The sequence below is a fragment of the Balearica regulorum genome, chromosome 4 (assembly GCF_011004875.1).
Source record: "Balearica regulorum gibbericeps isolate bBalReg1 chromosome 4, bBalReg1.pri, whole genome shotgun sequence".
NCBI lineage: Eukaryota > Metazoa > Chordata > Aves > Gruiformes > Gruidae > Balearica > Balearica regulorum.
This window is the reverse complement of record NC_046187.1, coordinates 79,547,146-79,566,846: the sequence shown is the minus strand read 5'-3', so window position 1 is coordinate 79,566,846 and position 19,701 is coordinate 79,547,146. Positions and strand designations below refer to the sequence as shown.

Here is a 19,701-nt window from a genome sequence, read left to right as displayed (position 1 = left end):
CCGTGTCCTTTTTGTTGATGTGAAGATGTACCTCGATCCCACACAGATGTTACCCCATAAAATGGGAATTGTCTTACTAAAGAAAAAAACTCTTACTTCTCCAAAGGATGTGCTCCTGACCCTTAGTGTAAACCAAACCCCCTTCCCCTTGTTCTGACCTGAGAAAGGGGCTGTATCTTAAATACTCCCTCACTTCCCCCTCCCTCCTGCCCCGCTTTCCTCGGAGGGAGTGTAAATGCAGGGTAAGCTCTGAGGAGGTGATTTAAGAGGAGAAACCTTCCTGAGGCAGAGCCGGCTCATTGCAAATCCTGCATCCCGTTTCCGTGCAGGCGAACATTAGCGGAGCCGCTTTGCTGGGGCAGTCTGCAGCGTACCAGGAGACGACCAGCGGTGGGTTTATTTTCCAACATGGCACGTAACTGGTTAAATATTTCTGGATTTAGTGACCAGGAGGTTTCTGTCACAGATTGCTGGGGAACTATTTTAAGTGAGGGAAAGCACATGTTCCTCTTTAGGGAGATATGGCCTATAGATATTGCACTTGCTAAATATGCTCTTAAAGCGCATGCCTCTAGTGTTGATTTTACAGTGAATGATTTCTTTTGATAAGAGCTGCGTGGGGGGAGGGAGAGGGAATTCCTTTATTGTGTAAGGAAACTGTGTATTTAAAAACAAAATAAAAAAGAAATATACTGTTTATATATTTCTACTTTGTGCCTAATCAGTGTCCTTTATTTAACCTTTAGCTCCCAGCGTAGCTTGGACTTCCCTCCTAGTGCTGATGTACGTATTTCTCTGGTGACTGGTGGGGATCCCTGTAGCTGAGATACTTCTGTAACCCCCAACACTTGTAGCATGTGAGCATCTCAACTGTGAATATGAGGATGTTGTCTTACCCGTGGGAGTCTAGGGAGTCAAAAATGGGATTCCTTCATGCTTTAATGGGGAAGTCTAAGAAATAACTGCACCTTTTATCTGATGTGGTGCACTTGAGAGCATCTTGACCTGGCTAGCATTGCCCTTGTGGCTCTGACTTCTTTGGCATCATCCAAACCACAGAGGAGCCCAAAGTCTAGAGACTCTTGTGTCGTATGGGAGCCTGAGAATGAGCCAATTTGAGTAAATTCACTAGTTACCTACCAAGGGATCCAGGCTTGGATAGCTGCCCTCCAGCTCCCTCTAGCCCATCAGGATCTTTGAGGAGCTCACTTTGCAGAAGACAGGGGCTTTTTGCATGTTAACACAGGCTGTGTGGGTCTGGTAGCATCACCTGAGAGGAGCCAGAGCCTCCTTGCCTCCAGCCACTGCATTTCTCAGTGTCCTGTGGGATTCACCCTCCAAGCAGAGACACAGTTCTGGCCTCCATCAGCGTGAGCTGCCCTAGAAGTAATGCTGGTGACCCTCTTTGTATATATTGTATATGTACATATAAAAATACATGCGGATAGGCTATGGGGAAAAGGGGGAAGAAGCAGTCCTTGCAGTGTTAACTTCAGAGGGCTGTTGAACATGGGGGAAGCCTCAGATTTTTGGGACCTGAGCTGCTCTGTGCTCTGGCACAGGGACCTTTGAGATGTGACAGTCCCTGGGGCAGGGAAGGAGTGCTCAGGCTGTTTGCTGCACCAGTCTCATACCATCCTCTTCTGCGGAAGGATGAAGCAGGAGCAGGGTCTGGGGAGCCCTTTCTCACAGCTCTGTGTTGCCCTCGGGCATGTAGTTTGCATCTCCCTTCACAGCAAGGTCCATAAAGGGACCTACAAAAGGAGTCAGAGATCCTCAAACTGGTGCAAGGACTAAGGTCTTGGCAGCAAGATGATGGTTGGGGTGGGAGTGGGGTGTATGGTAAATGTTGCTCCCTGTTCAGGTCTTGGTCTGTGATGAAGGATTGCATGCATGGGGTCACTGTCCTGAACACCTGGAAATCCTCTTGCAAGATGACTGGAGAGTGAGAGTGTGTTCCTTGCCAAGACTGCTCCCTCCTGGAGCCACAGGAGGTCCCAGGAACAAGCACAGAATGGGTAACAAGTGGTTGTGTGCCCATCAAAGAATGTCTCCTGGGAGTTATGGGGTCACCTGGGCCCATGGTCTCTCTGTGGCAACTCTCTCCATTCCATGAGGATCATTCCCCAGGAGGAGCCTTGGAAAGCCGGGAAGGCTGTACAGCACCTTTGGGCTGAAGTGAGGTGTAACAAAGGGCTCAGCGCTACACACAGCGATGCAGCGAGCCTCTTGGGATGGGTGCTGGGGAGCAGAGGTGGGGTGGGCAGGCCATGGTTGTCGCCTTCTGGATGGCACTGCATGGAGTTTTAGCTGGAGGGCATCTGCCTGCAGCTGCAGGCAGCCTGGCAAGGCCATAACCCTGTGAGGTGTGAAGTGTCCCCCTTCAAAGCAGATGTCTAATAACAGTTTAAATGCCAGCTGCATTTGGTGTAGATCTGAGCTTGGAAAGGAAAGGATCAGGTGGGATCATAGGATCCCAGACTGGTTTGGGTGGGCAGGGACCTCACAGCCCATCCAGTTCCACCCCCCTGCCATGGGCAGGGACACCCTCCACTAGCCCAGGTTGCCCAAAGCCCCATCCAACCTGGCCTTGAACACTGCCAGGGAGCCAGGGGCAGCCACAGCTTCTCTGGGCAACCTGGGCCAGGGCCTCAGCACCCTCACAGGGAAGGATTTCTGCCTCCCATCCCATCTCCATCTCCCCTCCTGCAGCTTCAGGCCATTCCCCTTGGCCTGTCACTCCCTGCCCTTGTCACCAGTCCCTCTCCAGCTTTCCTGGAGGCCTCCTTGACATGTTTCCCTCCATCATGTCTTTCCTTTCTCACCAGGGCGTATGTGCAATGCACTGCCAGGAGCTCTCCAGGAGGAGTTTAAATATCTAAGTTACATGGATAAACTCTTCAAAGAGGAGCCAGGCCCCAGCAGTGTGACCTGTGGTTTTGTGCTGCGCCATGTCTTGGTACGAAGGGCGTACAGGGGATTGTTTAGGGTGGCTGCACCTGGGCTTTCCTCAAACTGACATGAGTTTGTCAGTATATCTTGATGTCCTGCTTTGATGTAAACTGGAAAGGAAGATGGCATATTCCTCCCTTGTCTGCGCTTCCCAGCCCTATAAAGGACCGAAGTACCTTCATGGGGAGATCCGGGTCTGACAGGCTCCATCGTTGCCCCCAGATGTGCACTTGCCACTGCAGCAAAGCCGGTGGGCGAGGGCCCGTTAGTCCCTGTTCACTAGATTTCAGGGGGATTGAGGACCCAGATGGACCAGAAGAGCAAGCGGTAGAAATGTTGCAGCCAGCAAGGGGTCAGGTATCTCAAGTTCTGGGTGTAGAAGCCAAAAAAGCCATTAATTGTAGCTTTGTTTTTGTGTTTTGGGTGGGTTTTTTTTGTTTTCTGGCAAGCACTTTGCAGCCTTGAGCTTTCCCGGGCACTAAAACCTGCTGTTTTTCATCAGGGATTTAATCTGCTGAGAGCAGGTGCCATCTAGGGGACAGAGAAAAGAAGACAAGGAGGGGTTTCATTTCCAAACCTGCAATATTTGCTCCACCACCCCAACCCACCTACGACCTCCGAAGGGCCTTAGCCCACCTCTGCAACGCTTTCCTGGTCACATCAGCAGTGAGTGTGGAGAACGCCGGGCTCAAAACGGGGAGCTGGTGGGTTCATGGCTTGATGCAAGTTTAGGCAGCCCTGAATCTGGAGCGGAAAGCATCTGCTTTCACACAGCACCTGTGCCCAAAGCCATGGACCGGAGAAGCCTGCACCAAGGTTTTTCTTTTTCGATTTGTTCTGAGCACATGGAGGAACCACAAGCAAGTCAGAGCACTGCAAGCTCATCTCTCTGTAGGCACGGTTCACCTTTCCATCTAGGTTTGCCATAATGTCCTGAAACAACCTTCCCTCTTCCTGCTGCTCTCCAGAGGGCCTTATCTTGCTGGATTTTAGGAAAGGTTTGGCCAGGAGTGCTTGCTCTGCATCATCTGCTTCTCTCTCTCACAAATTTGGATGGTCCGGAGGTGTAACACCAGTACCATGCATCAAGGGGGGGGCTGGTTTGGTGCTGCATGACTCTTTATCTGAGCCCAAAAACCTAAATCAGCACCTCCCTCACTGCATATACTTAAAATCAGGCTCTGCCCAAACCCTTGGAGATGGTGGATGGGAGTGCAGTAGGTGGAAATGCTGCACGTCCATCACTTTGAATAAATAATGAGTGTTAATGATACCACCTTGCTAATAAAAATCTGGCAGATGGGTGAATATGGCTGTGAGCTAGAGCTGAAGGGTTTATGTTGGAAACTTCAGCTAAATCACTCATTTTTCACCTTTTCCTCTTTTTTATTTCAGGCTTTTTGATTTTTCTCTGCCAGCTTCATCAGGAAGTCCCTTTAGCACCCACCATAGGCAGCTTCAGGGTGGACAGGAGGGTCTGCAGGCCAAAAGTTTGCTGTCAGGGGCTACTCTCCCTCCCCCTCATCCCCATCCTGTGGCAAATATTCCTCCAGCTCATCCTCATCCTTCCCTGGGGCTGTCCCACCTTTGTGGGACATTGGGATGAGGCACCGGTGCTGCCAGCACGTGCGTTGCTTTAGCTGTGATGGGGCACAGAGATAATTCTTTGAGAGCCCTCCCAGTTAACCAAAAATTGCAAATCATGGCAGATTTAAACACTAAAAGCTGCTTGCTGTCTGTGCAGACCCCAGCAGAGGGAGTGTGGCTGCGTCTGACGGTGTTCATGCCTGCTGCTCCTCAGCAAACGCACCTTTTTTTGAGATGAGCTAGTTGGATGTCTCCTTTGGATGGCGTTTTCCCACGAGGTTCCCATCTAGTCAAACAGCAGAATGCATGGGGTGCCTTTATAAACAGATGAAAAGTTTCCTTTTTTTTTTTGGTCTATTTTTGGGAAATACAGTAAGAAAAACAAAGACTCTACTCTGAGATATTTAAGTCACAGGTATGTTGTTAACGTATCAGTGCTGCATTGGCTTTTCCCTTCAGGCAGAAAAGCCCTTGCTGGTTGGATCCCCTTGCTAAAATCTTTCGGCTACCGATGTTACCGCTATGGGACCGGTCCCCTGGTCCCCACGGGACACTCTGAGAAATGTCCCCTCGCAGTGCTCCTGCTGTTTGCCTCTGTCCTGGAGGATGGGTTTCTGCAAGGAGGCAGATCTCTGGATTGCTGCTGGGGCGCAGAGGGAAGCCAGGGAGCTGGGAGGATGCAGGGACGCTCGGGTGGGCTGAAGGCTTCATGTCATGGAAGAGGGACAGGGAGGAGAGCTTGTCCTGGTCCAGCCAAAACTGTTACACTTCAATGCTATCGTGGCTTATTTAGGGACTCTTCTTTGAACACCTTTTCTCCTTTTTAAATTTGTGGGTTGATTTTTAAAGGACGTGTGTGGTTTGAAAGGTTAAATGCAGAGCTTTGCTGCCTTCTTAGGCCTTTGAAGTGCCTCAGTTTCCCCCTAAGCTCCCGTTCATTTGCCACAGGCCTCTGCCAGCCCCGTTTGAGCAGGCACTGAGGGGCAGAGCCCGGCCGCCCTGGGCTGGACCCCCAGTCTGGAGGTCCATTCTGGGAGACCCAACCATCTCTTGGGTACTACATTCCCACCACACTGAGATGGTGTTTGCTGGGTGAACACCTCTGGAGGTGTTCATCAGGAGGAGATGGGGCAGTTGTTGGGAGAGGGAACCCTCAGAGGGAAAGTGGGACACATGCCCACAGAGAGGAGGTGATACTTGGAGCAATGTGGGTCCTTGAAGCCTCATCATCATTATTCCTGATTACAACCACTGGAGAAGCACCGTGGTACCTGCAGGTGGTTGGGTTAGTGGCCTCTCTGCTCTGAAAGTGGGTTAAGCCCCTCTGTTTCCAAATCAGAGAGGGTTTAGATACCCCAGACTGGTTCACCAGGAACATCTCTGGAGGCAGGAGCAGTCCTTAGCGATTCTCCCTGAAAGCTGATAGCATTGAGTGATTAATTTTCCCCATCTGGGCAGGCTCTGTTTGCTCAGAGGAGGAAACATCAACACCTGCAGTACAGGGAAGATTGCTTTGGGGCACTAGTCCTGCAAACGCTGGGAGGTTGAGGACCTTGGAGTTAATGAGATTTCTCAGAATTTGCATATTAATAACTGTGCCTATTTCCTTGCCATTGGAGTTAATAGGGTGTAATATTAACAATTAATAGTTAATAAAATAGCCACTTTAACGGTCATTTGTACATGAAGATGGAAGAAGGTATCTGCGTACTGCCTTCGTGACATGGCAGGAGGTCTTTGTTCCTCTCTTGTCTGCCTGAAGATAGAGGGGGAAAACTATTTTGGGTCTTCAACTTCTCAGCTTTATTTTGCAAGGACAATTTTCTCTGAGGTTCATCCATCTTGCTCCGGCACCAGCCCTGCTCCTCCAAACCTGTGCTCTCTTCTCAGCCCAAGATGGAAAGCTACAGCTAGTGGCTAAGCTAAGGCACACTGGCCATTTCCTCCCCTAATTGCCATTAAATGCAATTAGCGCTTCCCAGTGTGCCCCAGGAACAAGTGTCTTAACAAGGTCATCATGGACTGCAGCTGGAAAAATGCTGCACTACATGTTTTAGGGAGAGTAATAATAATTATTATTATTAATCTTTCCTTCACACAAAAATTGGCATTTTCCCTTCTGCCCTCTGAAAAATCAGCCCCTGCAGAGAACGCACCCTCTGGCCGCTCAGTGTGTGTCCCATGAGATGGCAGGCAGCTCGCTGCCCTTCGTTTTCCAGGGATTTTGGTGTTCCCCAAATTATCAGAGCAGCTCATTTCCCCTAGAAAGTGGGTGTGTGTGTGTGGGGGGGAACCCTCCTCTGGAATCCCCAGACCTGCAGTGGTTCCAGAAGGGAGAAGATATAGGTTGTATCCTAAAGAAATGGAGCTGTGATGTGAGAGGGAGGTTAATTCTGCTCCCTGAAGTTATTGCAGGATTTTGGGGCAGGTAAAGGGTCAGCTAAAGCAAAGGGCCCCTGAAGTTCATCACCTTTATAAGCACCTTCTCTCCTTCCCTCCTCTGCCAGGACATGAACCTGACCGCTGTGCAGAAGCTGGCTGCTTCCTAGCAGCGCATCAAGAGGGAAGAAAAAAAAAAATAAAAATCCCTCCCTGTCTCTCCTTGCTGATGCACAGGAGCCGCTTGCTGCGCTGCTCTCCCGAAGGCAACCCCCAGGGAAGCTGGAAAAACCCCTCGTGCCCATCCCTCGCCCCGTATCCTTCCTGCCAAACCCCGGTGCCGGGGGGGGGAAAGGAGAGCAGGAGTTCAGAGCTCGTGCACAGATGGTTTTCCTGGAACTCTCCGGGCATCTGGCGATAGACTGCCTTGGCGTGTAACAGCTGGTCCTTAGGGGATGGTTTTCCTCTTGGGTGAATTTGGGGTTTGAGACTGCAAAATGGTTTGGTCCTGCAGCAGGGAGTTCTGCAGATCTTCCTTTCCCTTTGGAAATTTAGGGTGTATTTCTCTGCCAAATATTGGTGAGTTCAGAGCGGCCACTGCAGCAGCCCTTGCTCCCCAGGGCAGGCGGGGACTTGGCTCGGCAGGTTGTGTTCCTGTATCGGCCCCGTCCCATCTTGGCGTGTCACCACTCTCAAGAGGTTGGAAAAAAAAAAAAAAATAACCCACACGTAATGCAAAGAGCAAGAAAGCCAGAGCCCTGGCGAAAAAGCTATTTTAGCCAGCCTCCCACGCACGCTGTGATGCTCGAGCAGCAAAGGAGAAACCCGAGTGTTAAGTACAGCCTTAACAGCCCCGTTTTAGCTCACCAGAGCTCTCCTTGCACATGTACTTTTGCAGGGAACATCTGCCCCAAAAATCTCTTGGGGTTGGTGCCGACTCTGACCCGAAGTAATGCGGTGCTCTGCATCTCAGAGATTTAAAGGGTTTTTTTTTTTTCCCCATAATCATCCCTCTGTGTCGTCCCCGGGAGGGCTGGAGGGTGCCGGGGTGCTTGCGCAGCCCCAGGATGGGCAAAGCAGCTGGTGGCACCAGGGGTGGAGGTGCCCATCTAGCTCCCAAAGTGCTTAGCATGAGGCAGGGCAGCAAGAAGCTGCAAACAGTTCGGAAGTCTGCACCTCTCCTGGCTGGACACCCAGCACCCCGAGGGGTGCAGGATGGCACCTGTGCAAGGGGAGAAGCCCCGTACTGTCCACACACACCCCCCCAGGGAGGCAGCAGACGGGCTGAGCTCCCAGGGAGCTGCCTTTAGGAGGAACCACTGCAGGAGATGACTCTGCTCAGCTGCTTTTGCCCCGGGAGGAGCGAACGGCAGCTGTCTGATGCCCCAGGTTGAATTGCCGGAGCAAGCATCACCAAAACACCCCTGAAAAATTGGGTGGAGGGGGAAATGGATGTGGATCTCTGCATGCTCTTGCCTGATTTGTTTATTGTGTCTGTTTCGATTTTACTCGGATGAGGGAAAGGCTCATCTTTAGGGATCTGCCACTCCCTGGCTGTTTGCTGCTCTTTAGTGCGGAGCGGAATGAATTCGGGACCTCCTACAAGCAGGGGGGGTGTAAAAATGCATGGAGCAGGGAAAGAAACCCTCTCCTGTAAAATGAAATAAAAAAATAATAATGGGGAAGGGTGCTCTGGAAATAGCCTTTGTCTGCACCCCTGTTCTGTACCCTGCTTGCTGGGTTTCAGGCTGCTCCTCCAGCGCCTGCCTCGCTGCGCTGCACCACGGCGTTCAGAGGCATCTTCTCAACTTCCAGCCTTTCCCTTCAGGTCCTCGCTCGTTCCCCCTCACCCATCGTTGCAGGGGTGTGGGGGGGTGTGGGGGGGGGGGCTACAGGGGCCTGGACCCCCCCACACCAGGTCTCTGCTCCTCCCTGGGGCTCAGAGGGAGCCAGGGACCATCTGGGTCCCTGCCCGGGGAGAGGCGAGGGGAGGGCGGTAGGAGGGACCGGCGAGGCGGGGAGGGGAGAAGGATGCTCCGGGGGTGGCTCTTTGCTTTCTCGCCTGCCCGGAGCTCGCAGGGGCTCGCCTGGAGGATGTCTCACCCCGTCGGCACAGGTAACTCTGGGACCCCCATCACCCCAGCCTGGGGGTGGGGGGGTGTTGCAATCCCGTTTTGATTTGAACAAAACTGCCTTCAAGAAGAAAAGGGGCTTTGAAACAAAAAGAGGAGGATGCGGGTTGTGCGTGATGCTTGGAGTCCTGCCTAGGGGCCAGCCCTGCCCTAAAGTTTCCCTGTTGATGGCAGGGCAATACTTACAGGGGCGAACACCCGGGGGTGGGAGCGCGGTAGCTGGTCTCCGTGTAGCTCTGCTGCGTGCGTGGTGGTGATGCTCACGGCTCCGGGCGCAGGCTGGGATGCCCTGACTGTGCGTGGTACCCTGGGGGTGCTGCATGTGATGGATGTGCTCCCACTGCCATCCGCAGCTCTGCACCGTGCTCCTGCGGGTATGTACGGTGGCGTGTGGCCGTTACATGCCGTGTGCATGGATTGACAGTCACAGCTTTGAAGTTTATGTGTTAACGCGTGCAGGAGATAGAGCCGGTGATGTGTGTGTACACGTTTGTGGCTGTGACTCGTGCTGTCACATATTCTTCGCTACCCACGTATGACAATATGCATGTGGTTGCATGGGATTTAAATGTCCGGATGCACAGGAGAAGTGCAAGACCAGAAGCACAGCAGTAACGCATAATAACATGAGCAGTTACGATCGGCTGCCGTTATCTGTCCTTCTGGAAAAGCACGCAGAGGATCAGGCAGCCTTTGCAGGCAGACTGGGCAGCTTGTGCTCCTTTAAAAGTGGAGACGAGCTTTCTCCGAGCATCCTCCTGCAAACTGTGTGTCTTCAAGCAGAGCTGGGAAGCAGCTTCTGGCTGAGCACGTGAGATCCAGCCGCAGCTTTGGGAGGCAAGAGATGAGGTTGGGGGGTGGGGTGGTGGAATATTTTATTTGCTTAGCCTGTTTATGATAAAATGTTCTGGTTTGTCACTGGAGGTGTCATTGCTGGGAGAAAACTCGTGCCATTGCCCACTGTGGTGAGCTCAGAGCATGTTGCTAAGGGCCAGCCCCAGGCGGTTTCTGGAGCAACATCTTCTCTTTGTGGAGAACGCAGAGCAGCAGCACCCGGCTCAGAAGTCGCTCCCGAATCCATTCATGACTGAGGAACCTTCCGTCCCAGCCGAGCCAGACCTGCCATCCTCCAACCTCACCAACGTGACGGACTGCGGCGAGGAGATCCTGCTCTATGGGGACACCGAGAAGATCATCATCGGAGCAGTGCTCTCCATCATCATCCTCATGACCATCGCTGGCAACGGGCTGGTCATCATCTCCGTGTGCATCGTCAAGAAGCTCCGGCAGCCCTCCAACTACTTGGTGGTGTCCCTCGCAGCCGCCGACCTCTCGGTGGCCTTTGCTGTCATGCCCTTCGTGACCATCACAGACCTGGTGGGGGGAGAATGGCTCTTTGGGAAGGTTTTTTGCAATGTGTTTATCGCCATGGACGTTATGTGTTGCACCGCCTCCATCATGACCTTGTGCATCATCAGCGTGGACAGGTAAGGAAGGACAAGGCACTTCCATGTATTCAGGTGGGGTCAAATATAAGGGTGTTTCTGAAGGTTGAGGACCACTAGAATCGTGTTCCTGGTTGGATCAGTGCTTCTGCATGTGTTTTCCAGGTGCACGGGGTGATTGACGGCTTTCTGCATGAATTAGGTGCCTCTGGCCCTTTGGAAGAGCTGGTCTTAAGGTGCTTTCTCCAGTAACTTAGAGAAGTTACTTGCTTAGTCCTTCCCCTCTAGGCAGCTGCTTCACATTGTTCTTCCTTGGCCTGAGGAACAGAGCCTAGAGGATAGACCTGTGACCTGACCTTCTCCATGGGAGGAGGCTGGACCATAGAATTATGCAAGAAAACAAAAACCCCGCTACATGCACTTCAAAAATATGTGTTATGGAGTTCCTGGAGCCCAGTTCTATGGGACGCTCAGCTGCTCCCTGGACCTGTGCCTTGGCTAAGGATGTCGGCATCTCCCCCCACCCCATCCCAAATCCCTGAACCCCCTGGTTTAGCCCAGCGCATGCATTTGTGAGGATTTGCTGGTTGCAGCTCCCACACCTGGGGTCAGAAGGGAAAGGCTAAGCCTATCTGGCAAACTGGCAAGACTTGGGCAAGTCAGCATTCCCGTGGGTCTAATTATAGCAGCCGGCGTCATTAGGGACATTGCGCTGATGAGCCGGTGGGCCGGATCCAGATCTGACGCTCGCACGCTGGCTTTCTCGAGGGGTTGGTTTGGGTTTATGCCGGCACTGCTGAGCCGGGCTAGTTGGTGATAAGCAGCTCAGGGAAGGGAGACAGCCGAGGAGATGCGTGCCTTCAGCTATACCACCTCCCTGGTCACCCACCCCAGATGTGAAACCTGGTGACAAAGCAGAAAGCACAGAGAAAAACCTGCTGCTGATGATTGATTTATCCCCCCAGCAAGCAAACAGCAACTCCTGCTCCGAAGCCCTCGCACCCCGCTCCCCGAGGAGCTGCCCTTTGCTCCACGGCCCCGATCAGCTCGGCGCTGCAGGTTGGAAGTGAAATCACTTCCAGGCCACACGGCAAGGTCCAGCTCTGCTCTGAACTTGCTCGGTTTTAATAAAAAGCCTGTTTGTAAAAAAAAAAGCAGGTGTATTCAGAGCTGACAGAAGTCTGCCTCTGTTAGAGGGAAGAGATTAAATGCAGTAATGAAATATGTCAATGCTTCCTCTCAATGAGGAGCAGGGAAGCAGCTACACACTAATCACATTGGCTTTGCTTTAAAAAATTTCCTTTTTCCTTTGCCCTTTCCCTTACCCTTTCCTTTATTTTCCTTTCCCTTGGAGAATCGCTCTTCCAGCCATGCACACAAATAGGACAGACCTTTCACAAAAATCATGGCAATTTATTCCACTTGTTCATCACGTCTCTCTCGCCCCATGTCACTGCTCCCATGAGCAGACCAAAATCCAAGGACACCGTGCAGGCAGGTGCCTCGGGTTGACGTTGGGCTGTCTTTCCCTGCTGGTTTCTGGAGGTTTCTGGAGATGTGTGGACACCAGCACCGAGGGGGTGCACACATGCCGAGGCCGAATCCCTGAGGCTGAGTGCCTCAGGGAAGGCAGTGGGGAGGAAACTCTCAATGTAGGACGGACAGGAGTTGCATCTGTGTAAGTGAAACCCCTGGCTGAACTGGGAACCCCCCAGGCTGCTCTAAGTTGCGCCCACTGGTCACACAGCCAAGGAGGATCTTAACTGGGCGATGCTGGAGGCACTTGTGGGTACGCTTCTTCTGCCTCCAGTAACCCCCCACTTCTCTGGGGAGCATCTCTGCCCAGGTCACCCAGAACTTTAGGCCCTTATTGCAAAACTTATGCTGCCAACGCTGAGCTGCAGAGTGGGAAAGCCATCCCAAACCAGAGGGACACGCTCCCGTGTCCTGTCTCACGCAGCTCTCAAGCACCTACTTAGTTCTGCTGCAACATCTCCAGGTGCCTGCCGAGCAAACCCCACCATCCTTCTTGGATGTTGGAGAGGAAAGAGGAGCTGCAGCAAAATAAATGACAGAGGGAGCAGGTTGCCGGGTGCTTTATACAACAGCTTGACCTTTCTATGCTTCAGACCGCTCAGCAGGGTGATGGAGGAAAAACTTGGGATACAAGAGGCTGCCACAGAGCCTGCGTGGTGAGAGGGCAATTGCCTGAGATGCATTTCAAGGCAGGGAAAAGAGAAAAAGAGCAAAGGTTGTGATTTGAGTGGAAGGAAGACGGGCAGAGCAGAAGGAAAGGGGTGGACAGTCCTCCTGGCTGTGCCCACCTCGGCTCTGGGTGGGACGAAAGGCATGCAGCGAGTGCCGGGGGGCTGGCAGGCTCAGTCCATACCAGGGCTTGGAGGGGGGGGGCAGGAATAATTGGGACGTCCTCTGATGCACGAAGGCGACTGGGACACTGTGCTGCTGCTTTCTGCCCTGAGGGTCCCCAGGAACAGGCCCTGGGCTCTGTGGATTGCCCTGGGGCAGTACCGTGAGCATCCTGTAAGTCATCATTGCTCCACATCAACCCATCATTCTCGCTGTTCCAACAAGGCAGTTGATGGAGGTGGGTTGAGGGAGAGCACGGATCCAGGACCATGCCTGAATCACCACATCCCCCCAGCCTTGGGATGGGTAGATTTTTTTTGTTTAGCTCCTGATGGAAGCATCTCCAAAAGCACACTTTTCAGCTTCTGTGCTGACGCAAAGCAAAACCGTCCATGAAGCTAAAGCAAAAGGATCACTGAGTTTGCAGAGAGCCTGAAACAGCTGCTCCAAAAAAGATGAAATGGTTGTTCATCTCAGTGAGGCGTTAACTGAAATTTCCACCAGCGATGGTGGCAAGCTGTTCCTCCTGTCCTGCAAGCAAGAAGAGGAACAGCACTGGTGCTTCTTGGAAACGTAAACCCTTTCTCTAGCTCTGTCCTGAATGCCAACTTGGTCAGCACTGTTAGACAGCTGCCTGTCTCTGCCAAAGACGAGGTTGCATTTTTATTGATGGCTAAAGTGTCCTCATATTTAGGTTAGCTTAGATATAAAAGATGCTTGGTTTGCCTGAGATGCTGAGTACTATTAAAATGTAGGCTGCTATTATTGATTATTAATGCAGAGCGCTTTCTAAAAGCCTCTTGATTGGAGCTGGTAGAACTAATTTTTCGTGAGCGGGGTTTGATTGATTTTCTTTTAAATCAGAAAAGAAAAATGCTAGAAACATCCGTCTTTCTCTTACATTTTTCTTAAATAAAAGCCTGCCAATGTTATAGATTCTTTATTGCCACAAACCAAAAACAAAACAACAAAAAAAACCCTTTTGGCTGTTCAGCTTTTGATGAAGCTCTCCGTAAAACTGCCAAGCAGCTGACAAAAGAAGCTCCCCAAATCCCACATATCACTTCAGGTTTTTCCTGAAAAAAGTCTCCATCCATTTCCCAGGCAGCTCTGCTGGGGTTCTCCCTAAAAATAAGTGGTTTTTACCTGAAATCAGATGATATGTTCCAAATCTACATCATCCTCAGTAAAAATCATGCCTCTAGAAAGAGTCGGTGGGATAAAACCTGCACGGCATTTTGCTGGATTGCCTTTCATACGTCCTTCATCCCAACAAGTCCCAGGCCAGGGAGGTCCCTGTGCTGAATCTCCGGCGAGCTGGAATGCGTCCCTGGGGTGCTCCCACCAGCCCTGGCTCAAGGCTTGGGCAGATGAAGCCACAGGTAGCTGCAGCCTCCAGCTGCCCTTTGCATCCTCCACCTGAAGGTTCCCTCTCCTTCAGCAGGATGAGGCAGGCATGGCAGCAGCTTGGAAACCTGGCACGGAGCTTAAATTTGGCCCAGAGGAGGTATGGGATTGCGGTAAAAAAGTGGGGTCCGGGAAACCCCAGTTCTGGGCTTATTTGGGCTCAGCCAACCTACGTGAGCAGAGTTTCATCCTTTCCGAGTTTGCCAGCTGCAGAATGGAGATAGGGGCACCTTGGAGAGGTTTTGCTTTTCTTTATTACTTAATCCCCGGCATAAGGATTCAATGATTACCATTGAGCGTAGAATGAATGAACTGAATCGGCTTATCCATGGGGTTGATGGTGGAGCCCAGCCTGGGGCAGGTCTCCTACCCCACGGCCAGGGCTCGGTCTGCCCAGGCATCCGTAGGAATCAGGACGTGGGAAGAGTTTATTGCAGAAGGAACGAGTAGCTACACAATCAGCAATGCACGGTGGGGGTCCTCCAAAGCTGCAAAAACCACCGGTAAATCGCTGCTCCGGGAAGTGGCTTTTGTTATCTGATTACCACGAAACTTGATTAATAACAAGACACACACACACACAAAGAAAAAAAATAAATAAATATCAAAGCCAGAGAATTTGATTTGAATTTCATTGCATGTCTGTGCAATGTTGCCAGAGAATTTGATTTGAATTTCATTGCGTGTCTGTGCAATGTCGCCTCCCGCACTGCTGCAAACACTGGCCTATTTTGAGGTTTTCCCGCTCTCATCAAGATTATAAGCAAAGACCTCAAAACGGCCCCATTTCCTCCAGCAGCGATTGCACAAGGCACCCGCAGATGAAATGTGTCAGCTTTGCTTGCTTTTTAAATCTTGTCACTGTGCATTTTGCTTGGCTAGCGTGTAAATTCCTTGAAGTTTCAGCAAATCCCGAGTGGATCGTCTTCTAAAGAAACACCAGTAATAACATAATAAAGGATATCACACAACACAGCATATATTAGTTTGCAAAGTTCTTGGCTTGGCTATACAGAGAAGGGATTTTTGGGTTCTGAATTTGGAGATGCAACAGCAGGGCATGGTTTTCTGCCAGCCTAGGGGACACCAAGTCTGCTTTCCCTCCAAAGCTCCTCCCTCAGCCGGAGGGATATTCGGCAGCATCCCTCCAACCTGCTCCCACCCGTCGCTCTGAGTCCCGATCTTCCAGTCAGGTTCATCACTTCTCGCTGTGCTCAGCCCAGGTAGGAAGGAGTCAATGGTATGTTTTGGAAGGACAGCACCAAAACCAGCTCTGTTGTCCATCTCATCAGGTCTCCTCCTTCGTAGACAGGGCCCCATGGGGTGATGGGGTTAAAACCCTTTTCCTGAGAGGTTGTGTTGCCTTCGCGTCTGTGAGTGTCGTCCTTCAGCCTGTACCACTGCCGGGTGTTCAAGCAGCATAGGTGGTCATCAAGAGTGCGGCTTGGTTTTTGTAAGGCCAGCTGAAGAAAATGCAGAGGAAAATAGGAAAAGGATAAATCAAATTCATTTTATCGGGGAGTCAGAGGAGAATTCTTCGGGCTTCGAATTTGTTTAGCAGTCAGGAGGGGAGGAGGAATTGGATTTTTTTTTTTTTTTAATTTTATTTCCATCTTCTTCCAATCTTGGAGGAGGATCTGGAAAAGGGAAATAATCAGGGAAGAAAAAAAAAATCTCTTTACGCCTACAATGAGACTGATTGTTGGAAAAAAAAAAAATGATACAACAGAGGTAAAATTCTCTGCAGAATTTTTTCTCTTGGCGGAAAAGCCCATTCTTCCCTGGAAAAGCTTTCAGCAAAAAGTATCCATACAGCTACTGTTCTCACTGCCCCTCTGGACTAACACAGTTTATCCAAAACAATTAAGAGGTGATGTGATCCTGTCTAAAAATGCCTAGAAATTCCGGACAACAGGCAGGTGTGAATCAAAAAGGCTGTAACATGAAAGAAATCCATATGACAGCTGGAGGCTTTTGCTGGGCTGATGGAGACTGAACAGGAGGCAGAAGTTTTTCAGTGGGAATATTGGCTGACAGTGACCAGCTCCCCCCTACTGATTTATTAGTTTACAGCTATAATTTACCAACTGACAGTTGACACAACTTCTTAGTCACATGAACCCCCTCAATTAAGGCTCAGGGTGGTTCAAAATTACCCCCCCATAGTCTAACCAGGAGCTGATGGGTGATGCAGTCTCCAGCTCCTTTCGGTCAAGCTAGCAAGGTAACTCCTAACTCCAGGCGTCAAGATTTGTGAATCTGTGGGTCACCCCATGCTTTGGGATCTCCGACTCGGCACTCCTCTCGTTTTTCTCCCCGGGGAGGGATGGACACCATCGCTTTAATGGCTATGGGCCATGCAAGGGAGCAGACTGCTCCAGCTGTTTGCAAGTGGCACTCGCTCCTGTCAGTTTCTAGAGGTCATCTCCAGTAGATGTTGCAGGAACCTGTAGCTTCGACCTAATAATGCAGGCTGGATGGAGAGGGGAGTGATAGGGTGTGCTGCTGACAGTGGTGTCTTCCATGAGTGCCAGTGCTGCAAGATGGAAACACACAGTCCATCAGCTGAAGGAAGGTGTGAGTCAACAGCTCAATCTTGCACCACAGCCCATCGCCTGATCACTAGCTTTTGCTTTCTGTGACCATCCAGACACAAACGGTTTGGCAGTTGGACTTGATGATCTTAGAGGTCTTTTCCAACCTTAAAGATTCTATGATCCTATGATCCTTAAGTCTTCCCAACGGCAAGATTTCCCCTTGCTCACATGCTGCCTCAGGGACAGGTTGAATTTCTTCCCCGAGTTCCCGAGCTGCCTGGACAAATAAGAGAAGGGTGTTGTCCTTCGCACATCCCATTAAACATTGGTATGAGTATTCATTTCGTCTGCAGTCAGTCCTGATGTATCCTGGTGCAAGTATCTCTGTGGCTCACCCATCCCGCTCCTGGGTGTTTCCCTGGGAGGACAACAGTCTGGAATGAGTTACATGCCATGGCTGGGAGTTGTTGCACGTTCTCTGTACAAACTAGTTCTGGAGGAAAACTGAGCTTTTTTAAGCATTTTTATTCCCAAGGAAACCGTGTGGAGCTCAGACTGAGCTCAGCTGTTAAATGACATCTCGTGTCATGCATGGGGCGGTTGCAAGAAAGCAGTGGGGAATAGTCGAAACAGGGTGTTTAGGCAAGAGGGCTGAAGGGGTGTGAAATGCATTTCACAGAGGATAGTGCAGCTGCATTTTCCATTTGGGGAATTCATTTCTTGTGTCCCCCTCCAGGGCCAAAACCCTCGCATGACAGAGCATTAACAGCTGATTAGGAATGAAAACCACCCAACAGCTTTCACACCTTGCAGCCCTCCTAACCCTTTGCGACTCTTCTTTTTTCCAGGTATCTGGGGATCACTCGGCCACTGACATACCCCGTGAGACAAAATGGGAAGCTGATGGCCAAGATGGTCTTCATCGTTTGGCTCCTGTCTGCCTCCATCACCCTTCCTCCTCTTTTTGGCTGGGCCAAGAACGTCACTGTGGAAAGAGTCTGTCTCATCAGCCAGGACTTTGGGTACACAGTCTACTCTACGGGGGTTGCCTTCTACATCCCCATGGCGGTCATGCTCGTCATGTACAGCCGGATCTACAAAGCCGCCAAGGTCAGCGCCGAGAAGCACCGCTTCATGAACTTCCCCAAGCACTATGAAGAGGAGGGCGTCTACTGCCTGGAGGCCTCCAGCCGGAGCCACCACAGCTCCAAGCGTACCAAAGCAGTGGAGGAATGCGCCACGCTCTCCAAACTGCTCCGGCAAGACCGAAAGAATATTTCCATCTTCAAACGGGAGCAGAAAGCAGCCAGGACCCTCGGCATTATCGTGGGAGCATTCACATTTTGCTGGCTTCCATTCTTCCTGATGTCAACGGCTCGGCCTTTCATCTGTGGCATCCGCTGCAGCTGCATGCCCCTACGGCTGGAGAGGACTCTGCTCTGGCTGGGATACACCAACTCCCTCATCAACCCCTTGATTTATGCTTTCTTTAACCGAGACTTGAGGACTACTTTCTGGAACCTCCTGAGGTGCAGGTACAGGAACATCAACAGGAGGCTCTCCGCCGCCAGCATGCACGAGGCTCTGAAAGCCACAGAGAGGCACGAATGCATCCTGTAGAGCCGCGTCCTCTCGCCCAGTGCCTGACCAATGAACTCCTGCCTCTCCATTTCAGGTTCCTCACTTCTCTTGCCTCTCGGGGCTGGCAGAAACCATGTGTGCCATTGTCCCCCTGCCAGACATTGCCACTGAGAGTGACACCTCTTCCCCTCGCCACAGGAGGACTTACGTTTCTCCTTGCCTCGGGAACAAGTGGGTTCTCACCATGTCCCAGGTGGGACCTGAGCAGCCGTGAGCAAGACTGGGGGTTCAAGTTCTACTACCGACTGTGGGCAAGTCACACCACCTTTCTGTGCCTCAGTTTCCCCATCTGTTAAAAGGAAAAAAAAAAAAGGAAAGGAAAAGAAACTCTCCCAACCAAACAAAAAAAACAAACTGAAAACTTGATAAGACTGTGGCTCTCCACCTTCGAAAAGGGCTCTAAGGTCTGTGGAGGGCACACAATATACTATGTAAAGATGATACTGGCTGCACTTCTCTATCGAATATGACAGCAGCTATAGGCTCCATTGTAGATCCAAGCACTCATGCCATTCCAGCTTATACGAACTCTTTCCACTGATGTAATTGCATTTTACACACCGAGCTCGTGTCCAGGTTTGCACGTCAGAGCAGTAATACCAATGACCCCGTTTCCCCTCACGCTGTAGCACTGCAGCAGTTGAAAGAGGCACGCTCGCAGAACAGAACACAAATGAACATGAAGTTTCCTTTATGGTTGGATAGGAAAGTCCAACAGCCTCCTCATCAGGGCAATGACCAGTGAGCAAAGACAGTTATGTTTATTGGGTTGTACTGTAATTCATTCTCAGACAAGTGATGTGTGTTCATAATTTGTGGCTAATTGACTCCATAACAGCACGCTTTGGTTGACAACAGAACAAAGTACATAATTTCTCTGACAGCTTTACAGTGCTTCAGTATGATGTCCAGCAAGCTTGAAAAAATACACTAAATGATGTATCCTTTTTTTTTAAAAAAAAAGAAAAGTCTGGTTTCCTTATTTTGGTGTAGATTCTTTGGTCACATCAACTTTAAAGCATCTCTTTACTTTTATGTGATAGTGGGACTTGTCTTCCTGCAGTCGTCTTTACTCCTGACCAACCTTGTTGTATCAACCTTGCTTTGTAGCCCCCATAAACCTTTGTCCATTTCTAGACGATATCTGCTCCATGGGGTCAGTTTGAATGTCTCCTGTCTGGGTTTTCTTGTTAAAGCCAGACTGTTCAGATGGCAGCTTGGAAAAGGGGTTTCTAGCCCTCCCTCCACTACAGA

The 19,701-nt window shown here is 50.8% G+C and overlaps 1 protein-coding gene across 1 annotated transcript; it reads left to right on the top strand.

Annotated features, from left to right (window-relative positions):
* Positions 1–8,954: 8,954 nt before the first annotated feature.
* LOC104643108 (5-hydroxytryptamine receptor 7) lies at positions 8,955–19,368 on the top strand. The gene is made up of 3 exons (XM_075750763.1): positions 8,955–9,034; positions 9,975–10,537; positions 17,655–19,368. Exons 2-3 carry the CDS (start codon positions 10,029–10,031, stop codon positions 18,424–18,426), a joined length of 1,281 nt encoding a protein of 426 aa, XP_075606878.1. The 5' UTR covers positions 8,955–9,034; positions 9,975–10,028; the 3' UTR covers positions 18,427–19,368.
* Positions 19,369–19,701: the final 333 nt, after the last annotated feature.